The sequence below is a fragment of the Polypterus senegalus genome, chromosome 10 (assembly GCF_016835505.1).
Source record: "Polypterus senegalus isolate Bchr_013 chromosome 10, ASM1683550v1, whole genome shotgun sequence".
Classification (NCBI taxonomy): domain Eukaryota; kingdom Metazoa; phylum Chordata; class Cladistia; order Polypteriformes; family Polypteridae; genus Polypterus; species Polypterus senegalus.
In genome coordinates, this window is record NC_053163.1 from 74580795 (window position 1) to 74598423 (window position 17629).

Consider the following 17629-nt stretch of genomic DNA (forward strand, 5'->3'; position numbering starts at 1 on the left):
ATATTCTAATTTTCCGAGATACTGAATTTGGGACTTTCATTAGTTGTCAGTTATAATCATCAAAATTAAAAGAAATAAACATTTGAAATACATCAGTCAGTGTGTAATGAATGAATCTAATATACAAGTTTCACTTTTTGAATGGAATTACTGAAATAAATCAACTTTGTCATGTTATTCTAATTTTATGACCGGCACCTGTATACTCGGCACTGCAGGAGCAACTTTAAAAAGAAAAAAGGAGTGCTACAATGTGGAATCTTCGAAACAGTTAAGAGCTGCATGATTTGAATGTTTCTGTCCTGAACGATCAACAGATGAAGTGTCATTTTTTATTGTTATTTATACCATGTGTAAAGTCACAAGTCCTACACTATTATCGACTTTCTAAAAATGGAATGCACAGTAAATGTTACTTTTTGTTTATTTTGAATTGTGTTTACATACTATCACATGAGCATGGAGAAAATTCTGGAAACACCTCTTACTTTGTATTCTAAAGGAGTTGTCTCTGGCAATGAAGGGAAAAACATATGAAAACTGTGTCAGGAGTAGTATGCTCTATGGCTAAAGAAAGTGGAACAGGATGTAAAGTTGATGGTTGGATGGATGGAGTGTTATAGAAGGAGAAGAAGATGAATGCCATTTTATGTGAAAGACTTGTTGTGGAGCTATGTGTTGTTTTGAAGAGAAACAGACAATGGTGGTTCAGGCATATGGAGTGGTGTCCAATGATATTAAAACAATGGGTCTCACCCCAAAGGATACTAAGGACCATGGATAGTGGAGGAAGAAACTTTGATGGGATGGAAATGGCTGCTGGAACTTATATAAGCATTATACAGAGGCAGTTGATGAGTTATCACTTTCTCAATTCCTAGAAAGAAGGACACATCAAATCTCTGCAAATTCAGAAATTTCAATGTATCACTTTGAAATATGTAATGAATACATCACACACACCTCTTCATTGTCATATTTGTCCAAACTCAGCTACTATATTAAAAAAGAAACAAACCTTAATCAAGAATATTATAAGTGTGAATCTTCCTTTAGCACTAGCCACAAAAAGTAACAACACTGCTATCAGTTCTACGACTGACCAGGTCTTATTTGCCGAATAATGTCTTTTAAAGCTGCTCTAATTCACACTCTGACTTAAGAAACAACTAGGCTTCAAGGGTTTCAGTGCATTTCTTCAGTAAAGAAAGTCAAAGCTATTAAACACTGCAACCTTTTTAAATAAAGTTCCACAAATATCTTTGCATCCAAAGATAATGAAAATGGTGAAATGAGGGAAATATGCTGTAATTATATTAAACAAACAAAAACATGCCATCTGGAAAAATATCTTTAAAAATATTGAGATTAGGTGAATTGCCAAGCAGAAAAATGCTTGATTTAATTTATCTGCTCTGTGAAACAAACCTGAAAAACAATCTTGGAGGAGCTGTACTACGTGACCTATTGGAAATTGCTAAAAATAAAAATGCACACATGACTGGAGAAACCGAGGTCACGTTCTGGCTCTAGTGGTATATGGGAGACAACATTAAAAAGAAACTGATAACATTTTGCAGTCATATAATGCAAATCGTTCTTAAATTCAATCGATAAGCTTTGAAACATTCACAAACTGCCATTTACGAAGGACTATAGGTGCCATGTCTGTAATTCTACCATATAACCGACCTCTTACTGATGGGCTTTTCTGAAACACTTCCTTTTCATAAGCTGTAAGAAATCTGATCCACTCTTTTTATGTCAAGATAGGTTTATGCATATTCAAAATTCTCTGTCGAGACGTTCCTTTTATGAATGGTTGTCTAATTGGCAAGTATCAGGTTTTAAAACACAATTGCTGTGTTAAATTTTCGCTGTTAGGTCACCATTGCAATGTTTTATTTATATGACATTGTGTGTCTTTTGATCACGTGGCATAATGGAAGTTTGAGCTGCATGTCCATGTGGTTGTACATGATTGTCTGAATCTTGTTGTAAGTAATAAAAACACTGGGAACTGATTAGGCTTTTAACTTTGTCTTCCTAAGGAATTTCAAGTTTGCTTTCCTCCTGGATTTTGTTGCAGGTCTTTTGTCTTCCTGCAAACTCTATGAATTTTCTTTTAACTGCCTTTAAGTAAGTCTCCACCATTCAACAATCCTTATTTGTGTGAATTATAAAAATAGATCTCAATGGTCCCAAAATCAAAGATGGAAAAAGGCCTCAAAGTAGATCAGTCCAGCAAAGCATAAAAAAAAAACTGAAAGTGGCTATACAAAGATGCAAAGGTGGCAAGTGTTATAATAATAACTAGGCTGACCCGCCTTTTAAGGTGACCGACTTTTAAGTTGACCACTTCTTAAGGCAATTCAATATGTAGATCAATTTGATATTTTATACAAACTCATTAATTTGGTTATATTGCATTTGAGCGGTATTACTTTAATACTCGTAGTTTCTGTTATTTTTGTGATGAAATTTAAACTTTTTTTCTAGATTGAGGTCATCCTTTTGAACCCCCCTGATATTTACTACGCGTTGAGGCATTTGTACTCCATCAACATTAATTATTTCCAGAGACATAATTTTGTCTATTTTTCCAGCGAATCGCGCATAAAAGCAAGGGAACGATGGGAGCACCAGAACTCTGCTCACATCATGTCGCTTCGTACCGCAAGCTGCAAGTAGTAAGTCTGTGATAAGCAGAATACCGCTACGCTTTCCACTCACGCTTTCCACTCAGGGTTGTGAGTGAAAAACCTGGACAAAGAGAAGCCAATGACAGGTGAGGTGTGGTGAGGCACACAAGGGTTCAAGCCTGCATAGGAAAGCAAGATGAGGCTGCAGGTTATTGTTAAATATTTCTCATTTGTTATTTTAAATTGTCTCTTTGTTTATATTTTCTTGTGTTCTAAACCGTAAGTAAACAGACTTTTGATACCCCTGACTTCTTTGGTGTTATTGTAGGTGTGGGGCATCCTCTCCTGTTTCACCCCATAGCAAAGTCCACTAAGATCATAATCAGGCTCAGCAAGTCAGATGAGGAACGGGGGGCTCAATGCTCACAAACTGTGTGGAACATCAAACTGTTCATTTGTGTCCCATTCTTATTAAATTTTGCTGAGGTTAATCTTATATATCATTCAGCTCAGTCTAATAACTTGCAGATCATGAATACCACGGATAATCTCAAGGAATTTTAGAAAGTGTGGTTCACCTGGAAAAAGGGAAATGCCTCGAATAGAACTGGATTGATGGTAACTTGCTTTGAGGAAACTATTTTTTAATTAGATGTGTAGAACTCCTGGTAATGATTTTATATACAAATCCTCATTGAGCTCATTATTGTCAATAATGTTGCTATGGTAAAGTATAATCTGTTTGTCTTCAAGTCAATGAAACAGCTAAAGTCTCCAGTCATGATGCTTCAGTTTACTATACATGTGTGAAAGCAAGTTGTCAATGCTTCAGGCCCTCAAAGGCACCTCCTGAAAACATTCTCAAAAGTCGACTTGGACAGCTGATCAATGTCACCTCTTTTTCATTACAGCCTGCATATGTTTGATTCAATTTTTTTGCCAATATTCCACTGAGTCCGAGAAAAAGTTAGCAAAAATGACTTTCAATTACCTCAACTTTGCAGTTCTATTAATTCTATGCAATCAATATAATTATAATCTAGAAAAAGCCTTATAGTATAAAGGGCAAATAAATCATTTTTGTTACGTTATGCAACTATTGCTTGTTTTTCTTTCATCATCACATTATATACTGCATAGTAATAGTAAAACAGTTTTTCTACGACACATATGATTATAGTCATACATTTTTATTATTATACTTTCATTGAAATGGATAAAGAAAAAAACAACAAATTAAGTTTTACTGATAAATGTGTCCCTAATTACAAGATGGAAATTAAAATAAAATATAATAGAAGTTTCATAGGAAATCTGATAAATGAATAGCTTGTAAAATACTTTTTTTCCTGTTTTAATGTTTTGGGAACAACCCAAGAGCAGTGTAACACAGTGAGCTGATATCACATACAAAACCTGGGAAATTTCCAAGTTAATTTATTTTCATGAATTTATAGGGATTTGCTTGTTAAAACATATCTCACTGACCCAGAAAAATTCTCAGGCTAACAGTGTTTACACGTGGATTTTACATCTCACATGAATAAATGGGAATCCTAAAGAGGATGGGAAAGATCTTCCACTATTGATGTCAGGTTTATTTTTGTTCAAAGACGTTAGTAGGACGGCCACACGGTGGCACAGTATTAGCGCTGCTGCCTCCCTGCGTGGAGTTTGCATGTTGTCCCCATGTCTCCGTGCGTTTCCTTCGGTTTCCTCCCACAGTCCAAAGACATGCAGATTTGTTTCCTGCCTTGCGCCCTGTGTTGGCTAGGATTGGCTCCAGCAGACCCCCAGTGACCCTGTGTTAGGATATAGCAGGTTGGAAAATGACTGACTGACGTTAGTAGGAAAACAAAAGGAAGTTTGGACAGCAGTAGCATGACACACAAATCACCAAGATGCATTTAAGACATACAATTGATGGGAAACTGCATATATCTAAGCAAGAAGGGTCTTAGGACACATGCTGCTGCATTTCTACTTTACTGACACTTTAACCCCCACCAAAGCCCCCCTCCCTTTTTCCATCTTTGGTGGAAATGAATTTTGTCCTTGGTTTATATAGAGAGTTCCTTAGTTCTGTTTCCAAAAACATTTCAAACAGAAAGCCTTGCAAAATAAGAGTCTATAAAAATATCAAGCAATTTATGGTCTTACATAAGCCATGTTTGGATTAGCAATATATTCCCAAGTGGAACGGTGATGCTTTTCAGGATATCTCAAATGCATTTTCATATATCCTGAAATAGACAAGAAGTCCCATTGAAAGAATAGTACATTTTACAGGAAGTGATTTTTAGATATCTTGAAATGCACAGAAAGTTGTCTGAAAATGTATTTCAGATATCTGAAATTGCCTGCAGATGTATTTTAACATATTTCAAAATGTATTTGAGATATCTCAAAACACACAGGAACTTATGCATTTCAGATTTCTCAAGATGTATAGTGTATCATTTCAAGACATCTTGAAATCTATTTGAGATATCATAAAATGCATTTCCAGATACATTAAAATGTATTTTGAGATATCTCTAAATGTTAATTTGGCTTGCCATACACAGTGACATTCATGAGAAAAATGTAGAGAATGGTGGAAGATGTGAAACATATGAAAAAAAAATTCAAACATAATTTTGAGAATAACAACCTATAGATGCACAAATGAACACAAGGATGTATAACAAATGATACCATACCTTGCCAGAAACATGTTGTTTTACTGTTGTAATGCACTTATATGTTGAATCCCTCAGCTGTATTCTCATACAGTACATGTTCGGCAATAGCATTTAAAATCTGATCTTTCAAAGGCACTGCCACCCACAGAGAGTGATAATGAATCTCATTAAACACCCCTTGGAACACCCACTTACTCCACTGATTGTCTGACTTGACACAGAATCAGAAGTAAGGATCACCTGACACGGTTATTTCCAGCTATTTAAATAAGGGAGCACCTAAACCACCTTCAGCATGCAAGATTAATTTGTAACTAAGGTAAACATGTATTTGAAATTAAACTTAACTTTTACATGAAATTAATTCAGATGCTAAAATATAAAGTAAAACAGAATCACTGCTCTCAGGTGTACTCTATATCTAGATTTTAAAATCTTTATTGTATTTAAAAGGGAGATCATTTTCAATATAATCATTTTCTCTATGATTACAGTGGTTTTGTTTAGTTTTAATTTTTATATTTTCTGATGTTTTAAGTTTTGTTTATAATGTGTTTTTTTTATTTATTGTTTGTTCGGTGTCCTTGAGCGCTTAGAAAGGTGCCTTGTATAAATAAAATGTATTAAATCAAATGTCTCAGTCTGGTGTAAATCTTGCTGCTCAATGCTTTTAGTTTGTTGCTCTCAGATCCAGGTAATTTTGAGGATATTTAATCTTGACTAAAACTAAATATCTTTCCTCCATGAGAGAAATATACTGCTATCGGGGATAAGAGAGATGTATAACACATTTTCCTGTTAATTTTTTTCTCTTTTCTCACCTGTATTAGTTTTATAAGAATATGTTACAGTAAGTATGCTACAGAAAAGAATAAGTAATACAATATTTTATGTCAAATTTAGCTTCCATACTACAGTATAGATAACACATCTGCAGTGGTACAAAATTGGATAACCTAATATATAGTTTTTCTAGAGCACCCAGATGGTTAAGTAAAGTCATACTTGCTTGCTTTAAGAATAAAACTAATAAAATGTTCCCCACTTCCAAAGAGGTTTTGGATAGCTCCTCAGATAGAAAATGAGATTTCTTTCTAATCTTAAATATAATACAATAGTGGATGTATTAAAATTTTTCTTCTTGAATAAGATAAGGTAAAGAGCAAACAATGTAGTTTTTTCATTACACAATATTATCTCATCTAGTGATACACCGATCACTGCTGTAACTGGATTAAGAGCAATACTGGCATCAATGCAGTTTGACAGGCAGGCAAAGTTTTGTTTCCAGCATGCCTTAATGTGAGACTGTCCAAAAATATCTGACTGAAAGAGGCAGGTATCTAATAACACAATTACAGTCTTGGCCTGGTACATTTTACATAACCTGATTTTTAGTTGACTTCCTCCTGGTTGTGCACAAATCCATGAGGAGTGTATGTTTTCCTTACCAATTTTGATTGAAAGGTCTCTTTTCCAACATAAATTATCTATGGAGAACTTTTGCAAAGAGAGTGACAGAGTGAATAAATACTTCTTATATGTTGTGTTATTATTATTGTAAGACGGTATAATTTTTGCCATCAGTCTTAAAGGATATAGAAGCTTTATAAAAAATGTTTAATAGAAAAAAATGGGTTGCTAGAAGGATGGAAACATTTCATCGATATGTTAATCTCTAAGGACCCCAAAGTCATGCATCTTGAAAAAGAAGACTAAAATATATTGGTGCAAAAACAAACATCTCAGACTTAAAGTGTCTTACATAGTGGTACCATGGTCCGATTGAATGCTGAAGCACTGCATTCCTGTTTAGTTTATATTCAGATGGAAGAAGGTGGTCTTCATAGTAAAGTCTATATAAAAGAGTTGGAACAGGATTTCCTTAGCTAACCAAGTCATTAAAGTTTAATTACTTTCTAGTTCTTTCAAGTGTCTTAGAATATGCAAATGTACAGCCTACTGCCAGAAATGGCAGAGGTAGAATTTAGGTAGTGCCATGCAAACATATTTTCGTTTGTTGTTGTGTTAATTTTTTAATTGGCTACTTCTTTAAATTCCAAATAAAAATGGATACAATTCTGTATAATTCATTTCCCTTTCGATCACTTTCCTTAATAAATAAATGACCAAGTATAATATTTTTGTCTCATTTGTTTAACTGGTTTCTCTTTATCTACTTTTAGGACTTGAGTGAACATCTGATGATGTTTTAGGTCATATTTATGCAGAAATATAGGAAATTCTAAGAGGTTCACAAACTTCCAAGCACAACTGTATATATATTGTAAAATGCGTTATATAGGCGCCTGAACTGACACAGACTCACAATGAAGGCACGTATAAAAATGCCAGAACTTTTTTTTTTTTCACCTGTGGGGCACGTCTTCCCCGTGACCCCCACAGGCCCAACACAGTCCCCAGTACACCAAAACACACTCTTCTTTGGCACCACCATTCCTCCTTAAAGCTTCGTCCTCCTCCCGACTCTGGCCATTAAGTGGTGGTTGACTGCCTAGTTCTGGCTGCACTTCCGGGTGTGACAAATACGCTGCCCATATGGGCTCAGGAGTCCCAGCTGCAGCACCCCCTGTCGGCGTCTGTGGGACCCAACAGGGCTGCACCCAAATCCAATTCCCATGGAGCCCTGCGGGAAACTGAGGCACCACTCCCACCTAGGGGGGCAGCCATCTAGTGTCCAGGGGGAGGTATTACACAGTCCATGGATGCGCCCCCTGAACATATAACGAAGAGGTGTCTGCCACTATATATATATATATATATATATATATATATATATATATTCTAGGTGCTCACTTTGTGAGCCCACCCTGTTGTGGAGGGGGCGACTGAACGCATGCTAAGGAGATGTGGACGGATCAGCTGCTGTCTTTCTGCTCCTGCTGCCAAACTGGATGTTCTGTTTGTTGCGCTGCGCATCAATCATGTAAAAGCCTGTGCAGCAGTTGTCCTTTGGTCTCACTGCTTTATCTTGCAGGACATTAAAGTGTCTCTCGCAGGACGTCCGTGCTGATTATTACTTTCTTATTTTCTGAATTTGCACATAGATTATTATTGTTCTCTCCTGGACTTCAGCACTTCTGCCACACCCAGGAGTGCTACAGGAAGAGAATCACAAAGCACCTGGAGCACTATAAAGGAGGGTAAAGCTTGCTGGAAGAGGAGTGGAGGCAGCAGAGAGGAGAAAGAGAGAGAGTGAAGAAGAAGAAGATTTGGGTGCTGTTGTGCTTGGACTGTTTTGTATTGGTGGGAAACATGGGAAAGCGTTTATCCCACAGGAAAAAAGATAAAGTGTGCGGTGTTTTCCACGTGTGTGTCTCTGTGCCTGTCTGTGTCTGGGTTTGGGGAGCTGTGTGTCCCTGTGACTTCCACTATATATATCTATTATATAAAAAAATCTTGGGTCAAGACATGATCATTTCGGAGAGACATTTTGACGTCAAGCGAGACTAGACTTACAAGCTTAGAAAGCAAGACCTGTGAGATGGTGACTTTTGCACGTCACGCCCTACTTACAAATGATTTAAAACAAGTTCACGGAGATCTAACCTCACAGTTGTTGGAATGCTTTTGGCAGACACACTTCATGTGCTCCCAGCTCTTAAAAATGTTATACGTTCTAGATGGCACGTTTGGACTTTCATCGGGTGTCTGGCGTCTGATCTGAGGGTTCAAGGGGACGACAGCTCTCCCTATTTGTCACAGTGTATATATATATACAGTAATCCCTCGCTATATTGCGCTTTGACTTTCGCGGTTTCACTCTATCGCGGATTTTAAATGTAAGCACATCTAAACATATATCACAGATTTTTCGCTGGTTCGCCGCTTTCTGCGGACAATGGGTCTTTTAATTTAGGTTACATGCTTCCTCAGTTTGATTGCCCAGTTGATTTCATACAAGGGACGCTATTGGCGGATGGCTTAGAAGCTACCCAATCAGAGCATGTATTGCATATTAATTAAAACTCCTCAATGCTATAAGATATGCTTCCCGCGCTGTGCTTGTTTGCCTCTCTCTATCTTTCTCACTCTCTCTGCCTGACAGAGGGGGTGTGAGCAGAGGGGCTGTTTGCACAGAGGACACGGACGCTCCTCTACAAAATGCCGCTTTATCGCGGTGCTTCTGTATACTTAAAAGCATGTATTGATTTTTTGATTGTTTGCTTTTCTTTCGCGCTCTCTCTGACATTCTCTGCTCCTGACGCGCTCCTTTATGATGGCGCTCCTTTGAAGATAAGATATGTTTGCTTTCTTTTAATTGTGAGAAAGAACTGTCATCTCTGTCTTGTCATGGAGCACAGTTTAAACGTTTGACTAAAGGGTGTTATTTCATGTCTAGAGGGCTCTAATAATGTTAACAGGGTGGGAGAGTTTATAAGGGCTTAAAATATATAAAAATAACCACACAAACATATGGTTTCTACTTCGCGGATTTTCACCTATCGCGGGGGGGTCTGGAACGCAACCCCCGCGATCGAGGAGGGATTACTGTATATATATATATACAGTATGTGTTTGTGTAACTAAGCAGTTACTCAGACATTAAAAACAAAAGCTATTTAATGTGATATGTGGTATTTTATTAGATATATAGAAAAAAACTATACATAGAATTTTAATTATGCAGATGGATTTAGATGTAAAGTTTTGCTTCTAGAGGAATAATTGTTTCCAGTCTTCATGGGGTGCATTCAGCCCCCCTCTCCACAATGGTGTGTAGCGCTGGAGGGTAATGGGGTAGGGGTTGGCGAGGGAAGCCCCCTAGTGTATATATATATATATATATATATATATATATATATATATATATATATACACACACACACACATACATACATACATATATATATATATACAAACACATATATATAGTATATATTTACTAAAAAGATAAAAAAACTAAGAATACTATCATTGACAACACATATTTGTTAAAATATTTATTTAAAGCTCAGTATTTAATTAATTTAAATGTATATTACGGTAAATTTCACAAAAAATGCAATTCTTGCTGAAACCTCAATAAATGTTAAAGGTAGAAAGGTAATCTATAACAAAACCTCAAATACAGATGTAAATATGGCGGATTCCAGTTGATCTTTTTGGCAGAAATGCCAGTTATTCTTGATTATGTCTGCACATTAACTGAGTACAAAGGCTGTGGTGGAAACACTGTTATGAAAATAAAATATTGACAGCAAAAAAAAAAATGCATAGGCAGAACATTTACTTCTTCAATATAGTGATAAGTGTAAAAGGTGTATTAAAAAAGTTCCATCTGTTGTTATTAAGAACATGCCTGTTCCACATAAAGCAATATACTGTAGCATTAAATTTGTGTATACCTGGCAACATTCTCATCACTTCTGTTACAAATTATCAGTGCTGATTCTCGCCCTCAAATCTAGAACTACCATACATCACAGTGTGACATTCTTCTACCTAAACATACATCTGACAGAGATATATCAAAGCGACAAGCAGACTCTTTTTGTAAGCATATCACTGAGCCTCTTACTTTGTATCAGCAGGTTTATATTTCTTGTAAGAAGTTGTGTCTTTTATTTTCCACAAGTGATCTGACAGTGTTTTATTTCCTAACCTACTTGTGTCAGAGGTGATTTATCCTTCAACAAATAAAGTTCTCCCTTGCTTGATTGCCCTGTAATGATCTGTCATGTCATTGAGAGAAGGAAGAAGGGCAAGAGTATTGCAGAAAAAGGAATTTGCTTTCTACTTACAGTGACTTGATTAGCACTCTCGTCACTTCCTTTCTCATGCCTGTCTGTCTTCTCAAGCTACAAGCAATTACAAAAATAATTTTCAGAGAGGAATATTTTGGAAAACTATCAGAACTGGACATAAGAAAATCTCTGCAGTTGCTCAGGAAAAAAATAAAACCAAACATAGCAAATAAATAAATAAATAAAATTAACCAGAAATCTCAAGCAACAAAAGAATCATTATTAACTGCAATCACATTATCCCTTGTATTTTAGAGGGTCAACCCAGACCAAATATACAAGTTTTCCAAATGTATTGAGACTATGAATTGTTTCTAGAGATAACTTTTTATATTCTCTGGTGACAAATATTATAGACGTACACAAGTTTATTTTTCTTTAAATGGGATATGATTTCGAATATAAATACGATAAGAAATGATTGTGGGCTGGACACATTAAAATCCAAAGGCTCTTAATGGAGAAACAGAAAATAAATATGTACTACAAAATTCAAACAACCTAAAAGCTATTAGAAAAAGTGCCAAGTGTTTAAACTGAGTTTTGACTCCAGACTTTATTTGGGAAGCACAGCTCTTTTGAAAGGGCATTCTATAATCATTGAGAAAGGGAAGATGAAGTATAGTATAGTATCCAACTGTATTTACCTCTGTCTCTGGTAGAGATACTTTTTATATTTAACAATATATACAGAGTTTATGGTAGAGACAAATTTAACAAAATTTAAAAGAAACGTTTAGAAAAGAAACAAAACAAAAAAAAAAAAAACACAGCCTAAATATCACTGGCAAAATAAAACCACAGGGCTATCACATATGAAGACATTTATTTAGTTTAGTGATGATACTAACTGCACTTTTCTTTACCATCTATAGCCTGTCTAAAATTGTAACATTTAGGCCATCAATTCTTAATCCTTTGGCTACAATCAGATGGGTAAAGCCTACTGTATTTGTTCATGCTTTTGGAAAGATAAAGACTTGTCGGCCTGTACCAAAAATTGGAAAACAGTTAAAAACACAAGGGAGATTAACAAACAGGGCATTGCAAAGTATACATTGCTAAGAAAAATAGAGCAAAAGGTTACAAAATGGTATTATTTGCATCAGTATAAAAATCGTAAAATAATTGATATCTGCTTTTTAACTTTAACTGTCATTCTGTAATAATCAAGCCCAAATTCAGACTAAAAAGGTTATTGAAGTGTTATGAACCGGTTAGTGATCACAATGTACTGTAAAGTTACCCTTTGATGGCAGTGTGAATAATCGGAAACTAAAAGTATTATGTTTGACTTCAAAAGGCCACATTTTAGGCACTTGCAGAAAGTGCAGGGACGGTTGATTAATAATAATACTTTATCATACTGAATAGTTTATGCCAAAAGTTAGAAAGCAGAATACTAATTAAGCCAATGAAAGTGTAAAATAAGAAAATAATTACTAAAGAAATGGAATCTCTGTAACAAGTGGAAGAAAAATTAGACTGCATATTAAACAGTACAAAAGAAAAGAAAAATGAGATAAAGCACCTGGAGAATATTGCTGACAATGTATGAAAAAATCAAAAAGGAGATAAAATGTATTAGGAAAAACATTGTCTATTTTGTGATAGACTGACACTGATTCCTCATGACTTAGTACTGGGAGAAATAAATAAATAAATGACTGGATGAAAATAAACACACAATCACCAGGGCATGAAACTGGAAATAGTCTGCTAGTCTTAGACTATTAGATTTTCTGTCAGACTTGTAATTTTGTCAATATTAATAGTAAAATAGGCTTTTGTATTGTAATGACTTTGATGGTTGACCTGTGAAAATTCCTAATATTAATGTGGGCACTTTAAAAAATTGTCTAGGAGTGGGTACATACTGTATGTTGGAGGTTGTTGGGACAACAACAGTGTGTCGAGACAGAGACACGCAGTTTCCTCATGCGTGTGCACAGAGCTGCAGTATCTCTGTTACTTATAATCTAACATTGTGGCAGCTCCTCTTAATAACTCCATTATTTCAGATAGTGTTTCCCTCTTTTCTTGTTGTGCCTACAGATTCACATGTAGGCCCATAACTGTTCATCCGCTCAAGGATACCTGCTGTAGTGGCTTTGAATACTAAACTTCATGGACTGCTTTTGAAGCATACTATTATTCTTGTTGTATTATTTTAAATTTAAGGAATGTAAAAAAAAAAATAAACAAAGAAAAATTTTTTTTTGTAAAACTAAGTATGCTCATGTAGTCTGTGCTGTGGTACTAATGCTGCAATCCAGTTTTGACAGCTTCAAGAGAACTAAGTTTTCATTTGAAAGCCGTAGCATGGCAAGGAAAGTTCACATACTTAAGGAAAATGGAGCTGAACAATGTTTAAATGTGTTATTGTAACTCGCATGTAATTATTTAAAGCTATCTTTACTACAGTTTATTTTAAGTCATTGCCTATGGGTGTTAGCACTTTATTTTTGCATTCTCTTTGAACCGTGGAGGTTAATGTATAAGGCAAAATATATCAAAATTACAGGCCTTCTTTTCACTAGTTATAAGTACATTATAATCTAAAAATAATATATTTTATAACAAAACCAGCTATATTGTGAAAAAGAGATATATACAATTGGGGTTCTTTTTCTCATTGACCTCTATGGAAATTGAGTTATTTGTAATTATACATACAAATAACTTCAATTACATTTTGAATATTTCAAATGGCATTTAAAACATCAAAAAATAAAATCTGATGTATATTTCATTCAAATAAATGAAAAGCCTCTGGAATTCTAACCTTGACGTGTGAAAATGTAATTACAGATATCTCTAATGGAAAGCTCTATAAGAAACAATCTGGAAAAATTCCCACAGTTTCCACTAGTGAAAATGGATTTACAGATATCTGCCACTCAGATTCGGACATATTCTATATCTAATTAGAATTCTGACATTAGCCAACAATTGCAAATTGCACAAATAAAATATAAGAATTAGCATGAGACATTAAAGGGCGGCACGGTGGCGCAGTGGTAGCGCTGCTGCCTCGCAGTTAGGAGACCCGGGTTCGCTTCCCGGGTCCTCCCTGCGTGGAGTTTGCATGTTCTCCCCGTGTCTGCGTGGGTTTCCTCCGGGCGCTCCGATTTCCTCCCACAATCCAAAGACATGCTGGTTAGGTGGATTGGCGATTCTAAATTGGCCCTAGTGTGTGTGCTTGGTGTGTGGGTGGGTTTGTGTGTGTCCTGCGGTGGGTTGGCACCCTGCCCTGGATTAGTTCCTGCCTTGTGCCCTGTGTTGGCTGGGATTGGCTCCAGCAGACCCCCGTGACCCTGTATTCGGATTCAGCGGGTTAGAAAATGAATGAATGAATGAGACATTAAATGTTAAAATTGCTATACAATGTTATTTAATACATTTGCAAAAACCTCAAGTAAACTTTTTTCACGTTGTCATTATGAGGTGTTGTGTGTAGAATTCTGAGGAAAAAAATATATTGAATCCATTTTGGAGTAAGGCTGTAACATTATAAAATGTGGAAAAAGTGATGCGCTGTGAATACTTTCCGGATGCACTGTACATGGAGCCAATGTGGCTTCACAGCTATAGACATTGATAGGATTGAGGAATACATCCAGATTTTATTGATGGGCTGCTTCGTTTCCAATTTATACCTCAAAATACTTTTTCTGTTCATCCAGATATTTATTTGATCTTTGATACAGAAAACACTCTTAGAGATTTGCCAGGACTATTACATTTTTAAATCCACTCGTCCATCAGGCTACCAAGTATTTTGAGTTAAATTCTAGCCCTGAACATCCTGGTAAACACAGGGAATACTGAGGGCATATTAAACAATTCGGAGGGAGAAAATCACACATATTATTACCAAAAGCATATTTAGTCACAAGGACTGTAAAATATTTGGTTTATAGTCTTAAAAAAAACAATCATTTTATATAGATATGTTTTAACATATATTTTTCAGAGGTTATTACACACTGGAGAAAACACCAAGAGCAGAACCCCAGCATGAAGGCTAACTACAGTCCATTTTAACATGTTTCTGTTCTAAATTATTGGAAGCGATTATAAAATATAGGGTAGAATCGGCAGATATGAAGACATTTTGGAATAAGGTAATTTTGTAAGGAAACAATATCTGATAGCAAGGAAGCATATGATACAATCTGACTTGATTTTTACTCAATAGGGACATGTCTAGCTATACTACGGGGTACGGTAGAGTTTCTTGGCTGTAGCTCTTCTTTCTCAACTCCCAAAGCGGTCTCAGATTTTAGATTTTTTTTTTCTTTTTGCACAGTACATATTTGATTGATTTTTTGTTATTCAGCAGGATAAAGAGGAGAGGAAAAAAATTTGAAAATGTATATCAAAAGGGGGAAATAATACTGTGTATAAGCATTATATATTTACTAAATCAAAAACTTAATAAATAAATATATAAAAAATAGGGCATCCAACAAGAGATAGATGATCACACTGCAAGTGGACTTTATTTAGAACACGGTATCAATATGGGTGTTAAAAACAGGAAACCATGTATGTATTCAAAATTATCTTTATAGTGCTGCAGGGGTCCTTGCCGATGACACTACTGTGGTTTAAAATTTCTATTTATGGTTTAGATAAAAAAATAACAAATTAGTGAAGTGTGGTTCTGAAAGTAAACCAGTTGCACTGGCAGACAACCAGAAAATATGGCAGATCCTTATGGATGGGCTTGAACAGTGAGATTTTATTGGAAGGTTTAAAAAAGGGAACTGCCCTAGCAGGCTTATCATTGTAGAGCAGCGATTTCCGAAGACTAATGCACTGCTAAGCTATTAGAGCTCTATGTGATGTACAGGGCCTTTGATATATGTACGCTAAGGCTGTACAATGCACATGTGAGGCCATCACTGCAATTCTTGCAATGGTCTTCTTTTCTCAAGAACAACTTTCTGTAACAGTCTGGAACACTTACTTGATCAAGTAAGGTACAAAAATAAGATACTGTACATAAGTAGATATACTTTATTAGATTTATATGAACTTTGGAGAAGAAGTACTAAGTTTGCACTGCATGGATAAAGCTAAGAGGAAATGTTCAGTAATTTCAATTTATGTAAATCGGTGGACCCGGGAAGCAAACCCGGTTCTCCTAACTGTGAGGCAGCCCCCCGAATAGTCCGGTTTCCTCTCACAGTCCAAAGACAAGCAGGTTAGGTGTATTGATGATCCTAGTGTGTGTTTGGTGGGTGTGTGTGTGCGTGTGTGTGTGCATGCCCTGCGGTGGGCTGGCGCCCTGCCCAGGGTTTGTTTCGTGCCTTGCGCCCTATGTTGGCTGGGATTGGCTCCAGCAGACCCCTGTGACCCTGTAGTTAGGATATAGCGGGTTGGATAATGGATGAATGGAAGAGAAGTCACGATGGAAATGATGAAAATTATACAAAGAGTAAGTAAAGTCCATGTCATCTTAGTGTGAGAATTTTAATAATGAAGCAGTTGGAAACTGGTTAAAAGTATGATTGATTTAATGTTCATTGCATCACTGCTCTATATTCTGAAGTATGAGCATTTCTGACCTTATTATCTTTCTGATCTATGTGGGGTTCAATTGATCTGTCTTGTAAGAACTGATGCTGCAGATTGTGTTGCCAAAAACTAAAATATTTTGATTGAAGACATTTAAATGTTTAGCAGGTTAAAACAGAAAGGTGTTTAAAAGGACTACAAAAATCACGTCAACTTTTTTATGTGTAGAAGATTTGGTCAGAAATATCTAAAACAGACTTCATCATTTGTAAGGCTTTGACAAACTGCTTCATTAAGCAAAAACTAAAATATTTTGATTGAAGACATTTAAATGTTTAGCAAGTTAAAACAGAAAGGTGTTTAAAAAGACTACAAAAATCACGTCAACTTTTTTATATGTTGAACTTATTCGTGTGAAATTATTGCCATCAACAGCTAGGTATGCTAATTAAAACATTTAGAACAGCCTGGTTTGAACAATGTTAATCAGATTCTATTGCACTTAGGCTACTTTTTATTAGGTATCAAACATTTTCTTGAGCAGTATTTATGCAATTTATACAACTGAATATCTTTGCATTAGTTCATGGGGAGCCAAAACCCAAAACTGGAACCACTGCTGTAATCAAATTCTGCTTTACAAAACTGAAACAGGGTTGGTCCTAGATTTTATTTTATATACTGGAAATAAAGGATGAAATAATTGTGCTTGGCTACTGTTAACATTTATAACAAACCAAATTACCATTTAAACATTTCACTAAATGGAAATGATGAATATATTTTTAAATCTTTTACAAATTCATTCAAATCCAACCAATATACCTGCAATGAAATGCAAGATCTTCACTTAATTGATTTAAAGACACCCTTAAAGAGACATAATTCCTAATCTTATTTAGTGAAAGTTTGGCTTGCTGTAAATATTTATGTATGATCGAATAAAAGTCAAGAATGAAGAAATATTCTTTTTTGTTTTATTATAAACTTGAGCATTTTGAGAAAAATA

The 17629-nt window shown here is 35.5% G+C and overlaps 1 protein-coding gene across 6 annotated transcripts in view; it reads right to left on the reverse strand.

Annotated features, from left to right (window-relative positions):
- The window catches only part of enox2 (ecto-NOX disulfide-thiol exchanger 2), a 918217-nt gene that overhangs the window by 21745 nt on the left and 878843 nt on the right, over positions 1–17629 (reverse strand). For 4 of the 6 annotated variants that reach the window (XM_039765983.1, XM_039765984.1, XM_039765982.1 and 1 more), the window contains one exon: positions 11092–11148. The exons of the other annotated variants lie outside the window; for them this stretch is intronic. In XM_039765983.1, the coding sequence (XP_039621917.1) occupies positions 11092–11148 (57 nt within the window). The remainder of the gene's footprint in view (positions 1–11091; positions 11149–17629) is intronic. 6 annotated transcript variants of the gene reach the window in all.